Raw genomic sequence first — 13972 nt, 5'->3', positions numbered from 1 at the left:
TTGCTTCCATCTATAGAGACTGAAACCTTATTAACTTCATGAATACAAACTCAAGAAGTGTGTGTCAGGAGAAGGAAATTGTTCACTTTAATTTCAAGACTCTGACAAACTGCACAGATTGTGTTTCTGACTTTTTATTAACAATTTACATTTATGACACATGAGGCTCTACAGTATATTGCACTTAAAAAGGCTTCACCAAAAACCAGATCAACCCAGAATGAGACCGAAGATAAATAAATATGAAGTTCAAACAGTACAGACGACACAACTCTTAGCTTGGTGCATTCTATAAATTGTCATTTTAGTTGTACTATAACAATAAGACCAAGTTTGGTGTGAAAAAGGTAAATTAGTTGTTGAATTTGACACTGGTTCAAAATAATATAACAGAAATAAGAAAAATGAGGTTAATAACATGTGCAAGTTCAGTTATTCCCCTAAAACCTAATGAGATGAAATATCTTTCTCCATGTGCGTAGAAATACAGTCACAGCTACATTTACAAAGGATTGGCACTGTTGTAAAAGTAAATCCCTTTTGCCCGGCAGATTTACACAAAGCTTAGTATTATTATTATATTAAATCAATCATATTTAAAATGAGTTATTCTCATTAAGCCAAACAAACCATGAACATCCCACATTCAATCTAAAACCTGCAGCACATGAAGTGGTTTCATTCACCACAACTACACAACTTCATGAAACACACTGATGCTCCACTGCATCACACTGTATTTCTGATTATTAATAAGAAAGGCACAGCTCCCACTGAGTTCACACAATCCCCCCCCCCCCCCACTGGTCGGTGAAATCTCCAGTTCTTCGACATGAACCGACAAACTTTGATTCTTACAAGTCAAAAATATAAAGTCTAGTTAATATTCTGTAGTTGTGTCCTTTGATAAATCTAAAACAGTTTTATCAAAATACACGATTGAATTAACATTTTTAATCCCACTTTCTGAAAAGGCACAGATATGAAACTTTATCTACTTTATTTACTACAAATTTCACTTCCTCCTTCTAGAGAAGATGCTGATCAGCTGTCGAGCAGCCAGTTCCCGGAAAGAACAAGTTTTAGAAAACAGTTTTTCCTCAGGAGTGACGCCTCCTCTTTGGACACTTGTAGTTCTGAGCCAGTCCTTGTTCAAACATACTCCCGGTTCTCATAATCCTTCTTGATGGCTTTCTTAATGCGGTCGATTTCATCTTCCTCCTCATCTGAACTATATTTATATTCTTTTTTCTCGTTGCTTTCCAGATCGGCCTTCTCTTCTTCGGCGACGCCCTCTGGAGTCGTGGCCTGCAGCTCCTCCCGGATGGAGTTGAGCTCCACCAGACCGTCGTGCAGCTGCGTGGCCACCTCCCGGATTTTGGCGGCGAACTCCGACTTGGCCCCTTTCTTGAGTTCTTTGGAGTCTTTGGCCACGAAGTAGATGTCCATCCCGACGAAGAGTCCGGTGAGGACGCCGGTGGCCATGCTGGCGATCTGCACGGCCCGGGCTGCCGTGCTGCCGGCCACGTTGGCGATCTGAACCACGCGCATGATCTCGTTGGCGTTGATGAGGATGGCCTTTCCTGCCATGGCGCCGTCCTCGTAGAAGCTGCTGCTGAGCACAGGGAAGTCCCGGTTGTACGCGTGTTTCTTCATCTTGATCAGGTCGAACTTGCGCAGGGCTTCGATTCCCTGCTTGATGAACTTCAGGCACTTGTTCAAGTCCAGCATCTTCTCCTGGTAGTCCTGCACGATCTTCTCCACCTTCTTGCGGTCCATGGAGTTGTTGACCTGGTTGGAGATGCCGGCGCCTGCTGACGTCAGGCCGCCTGCCGTGGCCACGCCCAGTCCCACCGCCGTCACAATCAGGGAGGTTCCGAAGGTGACCGGGGCCAGAGCGAGGCCGGCGATGGTGGCGATGCCCCCGATGGCGCTGGTGGAGCCGCCGGTGATCTGAGCGATCTTGGTTCTCTTGTTGAACTTGTCCAAGCCGTCGGCGAGGCCGTTGAGGCTGATGACGTGCATCCACAGACTCTCGGCGCGCTCAGAGAACAGCTTGTTGAACACACGGATTCCTTTCTGCACCTTATCGGCCGTCAAAGCAAACGCCCTGAGAAGAGAAGGTTGGAAGGGATCACAGAGAAGTCACCGTATCTTAAGACTACTTTGCTTTCCAGTCATTGATCCAACCAGGTGGAGACTACTTGTTCTACTGGGTCCATGAAAGACAGTGTAGACGTGGATACCTCAAAGCTTTGGCACATAAAACCAAAAGGTATCTGGTTAATAACACGTAAACATGGTGAAGTGAAGAGATGCAGTGAAATGCATGTGTGAGCTTTCACATACTTGGCCTCTTCCTTTTCTGTCATGTCTTCCACCTGAGGCGCGTCCTCCCATTCTGAGGAAGCAAATATAAAACAATCATTAGCTTTAACATCACCAGGCCAATATCTGTACACCAGAATATGATACCCATCATATACTGAAATACACTATTCTTCCATCAGAGCACTGATGAGGCCCAACACCGATCTAACAGATCTTAGCTCTGTTATACTGATGCGTGAACGTTTTCTTTAACTCTAAACTTCTGTCTGAACTGTTATGCTGTAAGAATAAAATGTTATTAGGAATATATTGGCTCATATACTTTTGGTCATGTTGTTTCTTTACAGAAGGAAATAAAAGCCTCAATACAAAACCACATAAAAGTAAATAAAAGTTAGAAAAATTGAATTCTCTTATTCGTCACTTACGCTCCACCGTGTTCCACCACTCCATGAGATCCTCCACATCCTGGAAGATAACATGAGGGTTTGTATGGGGGTTTGCAATTGTACATTTATTAACATGCATCAGACTGTGTTCACATACACATTTGGTGATTTGTTTATATATATTTTTGGTTTTAGATATTAACCTGATTGTTTTCAGGCTGTGACGGGTCCACACGGAGATCCTCCAGCCGGTCGAACAGGGACCGGCTCGCACCATCGTTCTGAGACACAGAAACCATACAGCTCAAACACCTATCTGTATATCAATATATTATACAAATGTAAAACATATACAGTCTCTAAAACCCTCAGACAAAACCTCTGGCTCTGTAGAGAACAACAGATCTTAAGTATCATGTATGTTGTTTCTCTTTCTATCCTGCGTGTTTGGATTCAGACGAGGGAGAGACGGTAAAAACGATTCTTAACACGATGACTTGTTCCTTTGGTTTTTTTGCAGAAGTAAAAAGAACGAAAACCCTGAATGGACGCGTTGAAAAGGGAAGCGGAGAAACCAGTCTGGCCACATTGCAGCCTAATCTCGTCTAATCTTCCGTGCACAGACTGTGGGTGAAGGTGTGGGGGGGTGGGTTTCATGTCAGCAGGGGAAGAACAACAACTACACAACGCAGCAGGTCGGCTATAATCATCTCTGCTGGGACCAAAGCCCCGGGGACAAACTCGCTGAACAACTGCAAGACAGACGTGGTTTTCAGAGGGGAAGAGTCGGCTGACTGAAACCGAGCTTTTGAAATCCTGAACCACGATGAGTAAGACTCCAACGCGTCTGGTAGAAACAGTGATAATGAGCTTCTAGAGAAAAGCTCCGTGTGTGAGAGAGAGAGGCGACTACACAAATATAAGTAAAAGAGGAGAAGGAGAAGATCAAATACACTATCTTCATTTTCTTTACCTCTTCAGTATCCACCTGCCCGGGCCGCTGAATAACGTTGGTCTGAAACAGATGAAGACAAACACACACACACACACACACACACAGTTAAAACACTTATCATATCAATATACATTTTTGCTTTTTGGCTGATATTTGCTCCAAAACAACAAGTTACAAAACCCCTTGCAAAATAATTGTGTTTCCACTTTGTTACTGTAACTGTAACCATGAGAACATTACAACACGAGGAATCAGGAAGTCGTCAGGAAGAGAGATAGAGACGATAGAGACGAGTGGAGACAGAAACAGACTAATCTTAACAGCGTTTTGCTTCCTTCTGTCAATCTTTTAAGAAACAAATTGAAAGTTATAAACATTTAGATTATTTCCTCCATTAGATCTGTTCTGCTGCTCTGACAGAACATTCCTCTGCAGGGATCTGAGCTGCTACTCTGTGCTTTGCGATGTTAGAAGAGACTTTGACAGTGTTAACACAAACAGGGACGGTTGTCAAGGGAGGAGACAAGTCAGGACAAGTCACATGTTGGAGGTTTACCTTGACCCGTGGCATGAAGGGGTTGTGACGCTTAGGCTTCTTGACTTTGGTCTGAAAGAGAAACAAAGCAGCGTTACCTCAGGTCAAATTCTAAAATGCTTCTTAAGCTATAACAACACTAGAATGATTCCAATGAATATCAAAACTAAAAATTCTAACGTCAACAGGCAGAAATGAAACAGAAGGAGTTCAGCTGACCGCCTCTTTCTTCTCGTTGAGCTCCTCGTCTTTATTCTCCTCCTCCTTGGATGAAGATTCATCTTCTTCTTTCAGTCCTTCATCATCAGACAAAGCCTAAAACAAACCATAGAAGATTAAAACTTCATTTGTGCATTAAGTTCACTTTAAAGCTTTTGTTAAAAACTGTTGAATGAATGAATCAAACATAAAACTTTATCTTGTACCTTTGATGCAGCACGAGACATGAACGGGTTATGGTGCTTGGGTTTTTTCACCTTGGTCTGTAAAGAAATGGAGCAATGAGATCACATGAGGAGAAACAACTGGAAGAACTACATTTCATTCATCAGTGGATTATATTTGACTGAAGCAACTGCCTCTAGGCTCAGATCTCAGATATTAGATCTCACTGCTATCAGCTCTTATCACAGAAAGATAAACAAACTCCCCCCCACTGGATTCAAACCATAAGACGATAAAGGACAAACACTTCTTTGACTTGCGTTGGATTGTTCAACATCACAAAACAATAAGCAAACAAAACTCTGTCCCAAAGTGAAGAGTGAAGAGAGCAACTCACTGTTTTACTCTCTGGAGGATTCAGCTCGTCTCCGTCTTTGGCTTCAGCAGATTCATCTGGTTTGAGTCCTTCATCGTCTGAGTGGCTCTGCAGCAAAGTAAACAACTCATTTAATAAATGATTCATATTTTTAGCAAAGTCTGTTTGCATTGAAATGTGTGTGTGCAATATTGTCCTTGTGTTATTAACAGCTAATATTTTACAGATATTTAAACAACAAATTTAACCATTTTATAATGACTAGTAACTTTAGCGGGAAACTCTGACTATATTTCTTAAAAGGCAAGGAAGTGAGTTTATGTAACTATTACAACAAATCATGTCATTAAACTGCAGCCGACATGGAACAGATATTTTTTTAAAGTATGATCTATAAATGGTTCATAAAGACAGAAGTGTTTGGAACAGTGGTCTGGTAAATAACCTGACGGTTGATGCTCTGCTTTGGTTTCACTGCTCTCTTCATCTCCTGTCATCAAACCAGAACAGTTTTGTTAAACTTCGATACACACGGACACACAACAGCTGCAAACAGACACACACACAGCCACTGAGGCTTTACTCCACCTCCTCTGACGGTCGCACAGGGACGACAGGAGTCTCCGCAGCCTTGTCCTTCTTCTGCCGGGAGCTCATTTCCTTTTTGTCCTTCGGAGGAGAAAACAATATATTTAACCACTAATGACACTTCAACAAAATAGCCTAATGAGCCAAATGTTTAAATGTAACAAACAGCAAACATCCTGCATATCTGCATGTTTTGTAAATATGGGAAGTGCAATCTGAACCTGATGATCATCGGCCCCTCCTGGATTCACTGTATCGTGTGTGGATGTCCTTTTCATTTCCTGCAACACAAAGAGTCAGAGACAGACAGAGGAGGAGTCAGAGCAGAAGCTTAACATGAACCACATGTCGCTGAGCAGCAGCTGCTGAGTTCCAGTGAGTTCAAACCTCTGCAGTTGGTTTGGGTCGGACCGCCGGGGATTCACTCTTCTCCTTCGTTTCTCGCTGGATCGCGTTGCTTTTGACCTGACAAGGACACAAACAAATACACACACACACACACACACACACACACACAGACAAAGTCACACAAAGTCACAGTGTGTTGTGCAATAGGACAGGGGGGGAGAGACACACAAAATAAGCCTTTAGTTTGGATGGTTTAGGTTTGAGCAAGGGGCTAGAGAATGTAGTGTGCTCACTAAGATATAAGTACAAACGAGTGTGTGTGTGTGTGTGTGTGTGTCTTTGTGTGTGTGGTCACGATGACTCATCGGTAACACAGTAAGTCGACTGACCGGTTTCGACTTCTCTTCCTCTAGTTTCTCGTTCTCTTTGAGCGTCTCTGTGTCTTCAGCTTCTTTCTGCACAAGAGACATCAGATATGAAAGATGAAAGTATATCAACAAAAAGCAAATAAATCACATCAATTTAAAAAGATAGAAATGTTCCTTAGTTCTTAAGCTCTAAAAAAACATCACAATCTAAACCAGCCTCACTTTGGCTGCAGGTCGAAACGGGTTCAGCTTGGTCATCGCCTCGGTAAATTTATTCTGAATGAAAGAAGGGAAATATTTTTTTTAAAATCAAGATCAAATACATGAACGACAACAAAGAACCTGAAGTAAATGGAAGCATTTAAAAACCTGACGGACATGTTTGTGACCGGGCTGGCTCTCCTCGTTCTCCGACGTCTCCTCATCCTCAGAGTCAGAGTCCTTCTCCTGTGGATGGAGATAAAGATTGAATCAAACTATCACCAGCTTCATATCTTCTGAGGATGATTACATCACGTGATGAAAGAACATCTCACCCGTTTGTCGGGGTAGAACGTGCTCTTCATCATCGCAGACAAACCGTTCTGAAACAAGACAAAGACACTGTTCATCTCCACTTAATGAAATCATAGCTCTGATCCGGACTCACAGCAGAACTTATACATTCAGCTTCAAGTCTCAGATTGAACTGTTAAAGCTTGATTCAGTGACTCTGGTACACAACCCACCTGTTTGCCTTTGGGCTTCTCTGTGGAGGAGATATCTTCATTCGAGCCTCCTGAGGGTTCGGTCTTTTCTTTCTCCTGATAGGAAGCAAAACATTTTACTATCAGCGTTTCACTAATCGACAGCATGAACCACTTCCTGGTTGGGAAACGGACCTGAAACGAGGAGGTGAAAGGATTCTTCAGGTTCTTCAGATTCTTGGCTCCACCCTGACGGAGAAGACAAAAGCTCTTTAGGTTTCAAACCGACGTCTTCAGCTGTGGCTTTAGCGTTAAAGGTGAATGTTAATAAACAAAACTCCATCCGTTACCTTGGAAGACTTCTCTGAGAGACTGTCGCTGCTGGCAGAGAGTTCCACCTCCAGAGACAAGTTATCCTGCAAACAGTGAAATACTATAACTCTCATAATGGCAAAAAGAAAAAGGAAACACTCATGTTTCATTTCAAAATTATAAATTCAGACCTTTGAATATATTTGTTTATAAAATGAGTAGAATTAGATCATAACACTTCTTGGAAAAGCTTTTGTTTTGAGTAAATAAAAGCCAATGAGCTGAAACAGGAGCAGGAAGAACATAAGTTATTAAATTATAAGTTTGAAAATGCTGCAGTTTTTAACAAGTAAACAATCAAACCACTTCAAAAACCAAACACAACAACCGATAAATAACACTGGAGGTTTGCAAAACCCCTGAATTTAACTAAAGATTATACAAATTAAACTTTTAAATCAGGTCCAGTGTGATGTGTGGATTTTATCAAGACTTCTTTCAATCTTGAGAACACGAAGCAAAGTGCAAACCAGTGCAGCCTTTGACACCTTTAATATTTGATAACCTATTAAAACCTTCAAACTTCCATCTCACCTGAGACTTGGCACCTTTCTTTTTGAACACACCACTCAGAATTCCTCCTTTCTCCTGAGAAAACGAAAAACATTAACATTCACGTGATCTACATTTATCTTTGCAGTTATCAGTTGAGGATGCAGGAAACGACTTTAACAAACCTTGGTGCTGTTCTCAGACAGATTGTCGTTGCTGCCTGAGAGCTCGTCCAAGTCGTCCTGAAGGGGACAAAACAAATGTCAACAAATGAATTTACCATCTCCAAATGATGTCGCACAAGTAAATGTGAGACAAGTGAGACGCACAACTCTCACCTGAGACCCTCTCCTCGCTCTCAAAAGCTTTGGAGATTTTTTAAATATTCCACCGAACATTCCACTGGACTCCTGGAAGAATAAAGATCACATTTAAACAGTTTGACAACAGTTTCTCATGGGTCCTTATGTTAAAGGATCAAGCTTAGTTTTATGAACCACGTCTAGAAGTTAAAATTAATGCTTTGTTCAGATAAAAAAACAAGTTGACGGAGCTTCCAGGCTTGAAGAATCCTCACCTTAGTGTTTCCAGTCGCTGACAGATTGTCGCTGCTGCCTGAGATCTCGCTTGGTGCAGTCAAATCCTCCTGAAGGACAGAAACAAGCATCTACTATTATTATCAATGTCTAAAAATGTCCAATAAGACAAGTGATATACGCTCAAATCTCACCTGAGACTCTGTCCTCGCTCCCAAAGGCTTAGGAGGTTTTTTAAATATTCCACCGAACATCCCTCCTGACTCCTGGAAAAACAAAAATCACATTGAAACAGTTTGACAACATTTTCCCTCAGAGGAGGATTTTAGTGAAGCATTTCCTGAAAGGTGGAGTTTGGAGTTTCCAGGCTTGAAGAATCCTCACCTTAGTGTTTCCAGTTGCAGACAGATTGTCGTTGCTGCCTGAGATCTCACTTGGTGCAGTCAAATCCTCCTGAAGGACAAATTATTATTATTATCAACTATATAATGTATAAAAATGTATTAATAAGCTGAGTGATATGCTCAAATCTCACCTGAGACTGTGTCCTCGCTCCGAAAGGCTTTGGAGATTTTTTAAATATTCCACCGAACACTCCACCGGACTCCTGGAAGAAATAGAAATTACATTTAAACTACAGTTTTAGAGCATATTCCTCAAGTGGAGGATTTTAGTGACAAATTCCTTATTTTTTCTGAGGAAATTCACACAGCAGCTGAAGCCTTAAGGTTTATCTTAACCTTCCCACTTTACAAAACACAAACACACAAACACAAACTCTAATTCCAACGAGTTCACCTCAGGAAACTTTGTTAAACAACTAGAGAAGCAATAATCTAGTGTTTGAGCAGCAGTGGAATTAAGACCTTCCTTCCAAAATGTCTCCACACTCAGGTTAGAAAATGGATGTTATGCTATGGGTCAGATGTTACAGACTATAATCCGGTTGTGTTACACTGTACAAGACTAGTTCATGGAGTTTACAGGCTCTACCAGAACTCACCTTAGTGTTTCCAGTTGCAGACAGACTGTCGTTGCTCCCTGAGATCTCGCTGGGCGCAGTCAAATCCTCCTGAAGGACAGAAACAAGCGTCAACAATCATTATCCTCAACCAATAAAGTAACACTGAGTTAAAGTGAGACGAGTGAGATGAACAACTCTCACCTGAGATTGTGTCTTTGCCTTCGGGGCTTTTTTAAACATTCCACTGAACATCCCACCGGACTCCTGGAAACAAAGAATAGAAATAATATTAAAACTACAGTTGAAGAAGATTTTCCCCCTCGGAGCAGAATTCCTCTGGTTTTCATGCAGGTTTCACTCTCTCTCTCGACACAGACACACATCCATTGACTAACTTGAGGAGAGTTTGAGCAGCATTAGAATCTCTGGAAGATGTAAAAGGCAAGTTGATGGAGTTCACAGGCTTGAAGGAAACTCACCTTCGTGTTTCCAGTTACAGACACATTGTCGTTGTCGCCTGCTGCAGTCAAATCCTCCTGAAGGACAGAAACAAGCATCCAGGATTAATTAAATCTGCTAATGATGTAACACGTGTTTTTAAGACGAGTGTGATCCTCGACACTCACCTGAGATTGTGTCTTCTTTTTCTTGAACATCCCACTCAACATCCCGGCCGACTCCTGAAGAGAGAAAAACGTCCCATCATGAGTTAATTTAATATCTGAACTAACATGAACATCTGAATTATTGAGCGGCTGCAGCGGTCAGAGGGACGGGGGGGGGGGGGGGGGGGGGGGGGGGGGGATCTACACACGAGCCAGAGCTGTGGGGCAAAGTGCTGATGGATGCAGGTTCAACCTCGCTCACAAAAACAACAACAACACAAATCGCTAACGTTCCATTCAACATGATGAGCTCTGCACATCAGAGCCCCTCACGTGTGTCACTGAGGAATCACACGAGGCTCTTTGGGAGAAATAGATTGTATAAATAAATGTTTTTACTCAGGATGTGATGCAAATTTGATAAACTCAAGTTTTCTAAATGGTTTTGGGGACAATTTATGTGATTGTTGTTACAGCGTAGACATTGTTGCTTAATTTGCTTAATTTTAGGCAACATACCACATATTTCTACTGTAAATTTCAATTATTTTACAACTTTAAATAATCTTATTTCAAAGAATCAGTAAAAGCACTAACTTGAAAAACAAAAAGGAGTCAGGATTGTCGGGATTATGGAAAATATGCAGCCAAATGTCACATTAAGTCTACGTGTAATTACTTTGATTTAATGTATTTAAAAATGTATCCTTGTAACATGTTATAAATCACTATGTTTTATCATTATTTGTTATATTTTGGTATCTGATGAGACTCACCTTAGTGTTCTCAGACTGACTTCCCTCGCTGAGTTCACTCTCCAGAAGATCCTGAAACACAGAAATGATCCGTCAGCCTCACAACACAACTCCAGTCATGTGATAACTGTATTTCCCCGGTGAGGATCGGGTTTCACCTGTGACGGCCTGCGGACGTGCCCGGGTCTGTGAGTCAGCTTCAGGATCCCACCCAGGACACCGGGTTTGTCCTGGAGGATATAATCAGGCCAGAGAAAAGTTTAGTTTCAGAGAATAAAATGAAAATATCACAGAGCAGAAACTGAGCTCACCTTTGAGGACTTGTTGTTTTCTTTTAAACTCTCACTACTGGCAGAGAGATCAGGATTTTGTGAAGAGAGGGTGGCCTGGCAACACACAACTCAAGTTTAACTACAGGTCAAAGCACATTGCAAGTACTCAGATTACAAGTTAATTACAGTATATTATGGAAAAGTTGAATATTATACTATTAAGTTTAGAAAACAAGATGATAATCACTACAAACCTGTGGTTGAGCCTCTTTGGCAGATTTGGTCGTTTTCTTGAACATTCCTTTCAACCCGCCTCCTTTCTCCTGAACATGAATAATAAACCTTCACTGATTTATAATTATAATAAATGTTGAGTAGAAAAATTAAACACAAACATTCTCCCACCTTGTTGCTGTTCAGACTCTCGCTGCTGTTAGAAAGTTCACTGTGGGTTGATAAGTTGTCCTGTGATGTCAAAACAGAACATGACGTTATGATGACACACATTTTTAAAAAAAATCTAATTTTTGATAAACCTGCTGAATATTTTAGTCATTAACTTTCTTTTTTGTATCAACTCTACAGTGAAGTGGCTCATTTCTGACTTTAAATCTAATAAAGTAAATATTCAAAGTACAAAGTCACCTGGTCTTGGACAAGTGGAGATGCAGATTTGGTCGATCTCTTGAACATCCCACCGAATAACGCTGCTTTCTCCTGAAGAGTGAAGGAGAGGAAGACAATGTCTTATTAAAACTAATATATATATCTAAAAACAGGGAAACTGCCAGTCACCAAGATTGAGGTCAAATACACAACAGCACTTTATTAATTGATTTGTGGGGGATAAACAAACTACAAACCCCATCATAACACAAGCAGTTAAGTATTAATATTCATGACATTAGAGTATTAAAAACTACAAACCCCATCACAACACGAGCAGTAAAGCATTCATACTCATGACATAAACAGAAGTTAAAAGTATTCATATTCATGACTTTAGAGAATTAAAAACTACAAACCCGAACACAATATAAACCGTAAAGTATTAATATTCATGACATTAGAGTATTAAAAACTCTAAATCACAACACAAGCAGTAAAGTATTACTAGTCATGACATTAACAGAAGTTAAAAGTATTAATATGTAGGACATTAAAGTATTAAAAACTACAAACCCGATCACAACATAAGCAGTAAAGTATTAATATTCATGAAATTGGAGTATCCAAGTATTAATATTCATGACTTGACAGTATTAAAAACTACAAACCCGAACACAATATAAGCAGTAAAGTATTAATTTTCATGACATTGGAGTATTAAAGTATTAATATTCATGACTTGACAGTATTAAAATCTACAAACCCCATCACAACATTAACAATAGTTAAAGTATTAATATTCATGACTTGACAGTATTAAAAACTACAAACCCCATCACCACACAAGCAGTAAAGTATTAATACTCATGACATTGGAGTATTAAAGTATTAATATTCATGACATTAGAGTATTCAAAACAACAAACCCCATCACAACATAAGCAGTAAAGTATTAATACTCGTGACATTGGAGTATTAAAGTATTAATAATCATGACCTCACAGTATTAAAAACTACAAACCCCACCACAACATAAACAGTAAAGTACTAGTATTGACTTGACAGTAATACAAAGTACACAGTACTCACAGCGACCCCTCCTCCATCGCACTCCAGATCCAGGTCGTTGTATCGATCCTGTCAGAGACGAAGGAGGTTTGTTAAGAATCACTTGCAGCTCGTTCCGGGGGAGGAGGAGAAGTTTGTCAGTTTACTCACCATCTTTTCCTCTTCTTCTTCTTCCTCCTCTTCCTCTTCTTCTTCTTCTTGTTCCTGCAGGTGAAGCGACGCTAGAGGAGAAAGAACCAGGAGCTTTGTTTCCTCCACATTGTTCCCGACTCGAGACCGAGTCTGGCTTCCAGCCGCTGGGATGAAAAGTTAAAGATCCTCCCCCTCGGTGAAAAAATATAAAAATGGCGGATCAGGGACTTCCCCCTGATCCTGTATAACTGTGTGTGTGTGCGTGTGTTCACCTGTGTGTGTTGCCTGAGTGTGTTTGAATGTGTGTGTCACCCAAGTGTGTTTGTGAATGTGTGTGTTACTTGTGTGTGTGTGTGTTTGTGAATGTGTGTGTTACCTGTGTGTGTTTGAACGTGTGTTTGTATGTGTGTATTACCTTTGTCTTTGTGTGTGTGTTTGAGTGTGTGTTTGAATGTGTGTGTGTGTGTGTGTTCCCCTGTGTGTGTGTTTTTATGAAGACGTCTCCCCTGTTCACACCTGTGTTGTCCGCCATGACAGTGGGCGTGTCCGTCTCACCTGAGCTGCAGGCCCAGGGAGGAGGCTGATGATGCGTTTAAGGGTATTCAGGAAATAAAAGATGTTGGCCAGAGGTGGAATAAGTAACCTACTTAAATAGCATTTTAATATTCTAAATGGAGGTGAACCTTTTTACACGAGACCAAATAGAATAAAATAAGATTAAATTAATTAAGATTAAACAAAAATAGGTAAAATACAACTAATTAAGATAAATAGGTCAAATTAGAAGAAAAGCAATAGAATAAATCGTTTAATTGATCCCAGTGACCTGAGTGTGGTTTCATGAGATAAACTTTATTTTAATGGTTCTAATAAGATTTGCATTTCTAATACTTTTATGGTTTAATCACAGACATTCAATGTGAGACGCTTTATTGTATTAATTTGATCTTTTTCACTTTATGACCTGTATTGTTTATTTAAGTGTTTTATGGCGGTTCATATTCTGACAGATACCAGAGCTGTAAAAGCATTAGATGATAAGCTGTGTTTACACTTTCACCTCACTGATTGTATGAGCATCGTTCTATCATTCATACTGAATTTGACAATAATACCACAACTTTATTTAACCCATGATTTTATAAAAGAAATGACAGCAATAACAGTTAAATGACACATTCGACAATGTATTTTTATGTTTTAATCC

At 40.4% G+C, this 13972-nt stretch overlaps 1 protein-coding gene across 3 annotated transcripts; it reads right to left on the bottom strand.

Annotated features, from left to right (window-relative positions):
* Positions 1-118: 118 nt before the first annotated feature.
* apol1 (apolipoprotein L, 1) lies at positions 119-13269 on the bottom strand. 3 transcript variants are annotated; one of them, XM_053437567.1, is made up of 39 exons: positions 12784-13268; positions 12655-12702; positions 11602-11673; positions 11362-11421; positions 11211-11279; positions 10996-11070; positions 10843-10914; positions 10706-10756; positions 9951-10004; positions 9804-9860; positions 9526-9588; positions 9364-9432; positions 8896-8967; positions 8745-8813; positions 8555-8626; positions 8402-8470; positions 8163-8234; positions 8010-8066; positions 7867-7920; positions 7311-7376; positions 7156-7209; positions 7003-7077; positions 6811-6858; positions 6653-6721; positions 6497-6550; positions 6296-6361; positions 5946-6023; positions 5780-5839; positions 5559-5639; positions 5416-5460; positions 4992-5078; positions 4636-4692; positions 4430-4525; positions 4232-4282; positions 3694-3735; positions 2924-3001; positions 2760-2799; positions 2350-2401; positions 119-2110 (listed from the first exon to the last, which is right to left on the bottom strand). In XM_053437567.1, exons 1-39 carry the CDS (start codon positions 12784-12786, stop codon positions 1153-1155), a joined length of 3315 nt encoding a protein of 1104 aa, XP_053293542.1. In that variant the 5' UTR covers positions 12787-13268; the 3' UTR covers positions 119-1152. The 3 variants fall into 3 exon arrangements, with proteins under 3 accessions (XP_053293542.1, XP_053293544.1, XP_053293545.1); XM_053437569.1 differs by lacking the exons at positions 8555-8626; positions 8745-8813 and having other exon boundaries at positions 12784-13269; XM_053437570.1 differs by lacking the exons at positions 8745-8813; positions 8896-8967 and having other exon boundaries at positions 12784-13269.
* Between the last annotated feature and the right edge of the window lie 703 nt (positions 13270-13972).

Source organism: Pleuronectes platessa, chromosome 13 (genome assembly GCF_947347685.1).
Source record: "Pleuronectes platessa chromosome 13, fPlePla1.1, whole genome shotgun sequence".
Lineage (NCBI taxonomy): Eukaryota > Metazoa > Chordata > Actinopteri > Pleuronectiformes > Pleuronectidae > Pleuronectes > Pleuronectes platessa.
Note: the sequence above shows the minus strand (reverse complement) of the source record. Positions and strands in the feature narration are given on the sequence as shown.

Excerpts from the sequence above, each read along its gene's own strand:
- apol1 (XM_053437567.1), bottom strand. Across the intron at positions 10,757-10,842 it reads ACGTCCGCAGGCCGTCACAG|GATCTTCTGGAGAGTGAACT; the intron begins GTGAAACCCGAT and ends TCTGTGTTTCAG. Across the intron at positions 6,859-7,002 it reads AGAAGCCCAAAGGCAAACAG|AACGGTTTGTCTGCGATGAT; the intron begins GTGGGTTGTGTA and ends GTCTTGTTTCAG.